Source organism: Lipotes vexillifer, unplaced genomic scaffold, assembly GCF_000442215.2.
Source record: "Lipotes vexillifer unplaced genomic scaffold, Lipotes_vexillifer_v1.1 scaffold1540, whole genome shotgun sequence".
Taxonomy (NCBI): domain Eukaryota; kingdom Metazoa; phylum Chordata; class Mammalia; order Artiodactyla; family Lipotidae; genus Lipotes; species Lipotes vexillifer.
Window position 1 is genome coordinate 254,361 of NW_006787143.1, and position 1,720 is coordinate 256,080.

General features: G+C 44.5%; 1 protein-coding gene across 1 annotated transcript in view; it reads right to left on the minus strand.

The window, feature by feature from the left end:
• The window catches only part of PARD3B (par-3 family cell polarity regulator beta), a gene marked incomplete at its 3' end in the record, with an annotated part of 751,281 nt that overhangs the window by 248,878 nt on the left and 500,683 nt on the right, over positions 1 to 1,720 (minus strand). Inside the window, exon 15 of the mRNA XM_007459885.1 lies at positions 1,415 to 1,530. Within this exon, the coding sequence (XP_007459947.1) occupies positions 1,415 to 1,530 (116 nt within the window). The remainder of the gene's footprint in view (positions 1 to 1,414; positions 1,531 to 1,720) is intronic.

A 1,720-nucleotide genomic window follows, 5' to 3' on the forward strand; every position in this document is an offset into this window, starting at 1 on the left:
CCCCCCGCATCGGCAGGCGTACTCCCAACCACCGCGCCACCAGGGAAGCCCTTGCAGAGACTTTTAAAAACCGTACTACTGGCTACTTATTTTTTTTTTAATTAAATGAGGAAAAGAGTAATATATTTCTCACCCCAAATTAAGAGCAGTTTTTACCCATTCATCTTCTTTATAGAGAAATTGGGAAGACAGAACAGGAAATATTTATCAAGCACTCTATAAAAACAAATTGCTCCTTAAATTATTAGTGGTAATCTGTGTCACTGTCACACATTATTCCTTTGGTCAGAGGTTCACACTTGAGAAAATACCCCTTTTTGACCAGTGCTCAAGACAGCTTCCTTATTAAGGCTTTCTGTCAGTCTCTTACTATAAGTGATTAGAGCAAATGTATCCCAGCGATCTAGCTAATTTATAGAAAATAGAATCAATTTCTCTTTTTTTCATCGTGACTGAACATCTTTTTGAACTCCTATAAATGAGTAACAGATAAGCACTATTTATCAGATTGTTTCATGGAACACGCAGTTTTGATTATTCCATTTTCTTGGTGCTACTAATGAAATATGTAATATGCCTCGGAAAACAAACAAACAAACAAAAAAGACATTGGCAAAGCTTGGCCTCTGAGCATTCAGGAAGCAGTGAATATTTTGCTGAGAATTTATTTTGTACCAGCATCCTATTCCAATAGTTCTCTCTCTCTAAGGACCCATGGGAGTGCAACAACGGGCTTGGGTATCTGAGATGTCTTCCAGGATCTCACATTCCAGAGCCTGGAGAACAGAGTTTGCAGGGGCCACTGCTCTGCCCTGGCAGCCAACAGTCACCCAGAAATTCCCTGTAGGACTCAGAATCTCACTGAGGTTGTCTGGGCATGAAACCAAGGTACCTTGACTCCCTCAATCTGGCAAACCCAGGGACCCTTCTTCCCTCTGGTATTACAGGATTTGGAGATGGGCACTTAAAGAGATAGATCTCCACCGCCGCCATCCCCATCCATTGCACAGAGAGATGGGATGCCCTGCAGGAGAGGATTCATTGAACTGCCTTATCTTCCCAGGCCCTGCAACAGGTATGTACATGAGAAACAGAACACTAGCAGAGGTGAGAGTACAAACGCAAAGGCAGGTGAGTTAAAGATGCTTAGCGGCATTCAGATCCTCCAGAAGGAATACTCCTATTTTTCTGACCTATATATAAAAATGTCACTTATCTCTCTTTTAAAAAGGGGTAATTACGATTAAATGTGTGAGAGGAGACAGGAAGATAGGATGACCAACATCCCCTCTTCCAAGCTTCAGCAAACCCTGCCCCCTAAGGTTGGAGTTGAAGAAACAACGGCAGGACATTCAAGAAGATAGATGGGCTGAGGCTGGACAGTTGACCTGGGTACCACCTCACCCTCACTTACCAAGGTCCATACTCTTTGAGGCTTTCAGATTCATTGATTCAGGCTGCCTGGCTGGTGTCACAGATCTAAAGTTGAGGCGCTGATCCGGAAAAAATACTGCTGAATCCACCCCAGAGCTGCAGAAAGAAGCCATACGCCATATTTAAGTTTAGAATAAAATCTTATTTTTTATTCAGCAGTTCTCATTTTGAATACAGCCCCTCATCGCTCCCTCTGCAGCTCCCTCTCCCGATGCAGAGCACAGGCTCCGGACGCGCAGGCTCAGCAGCCATGGCTCACGGGGCCCGCCGCTCCCCGGCAAGGGGG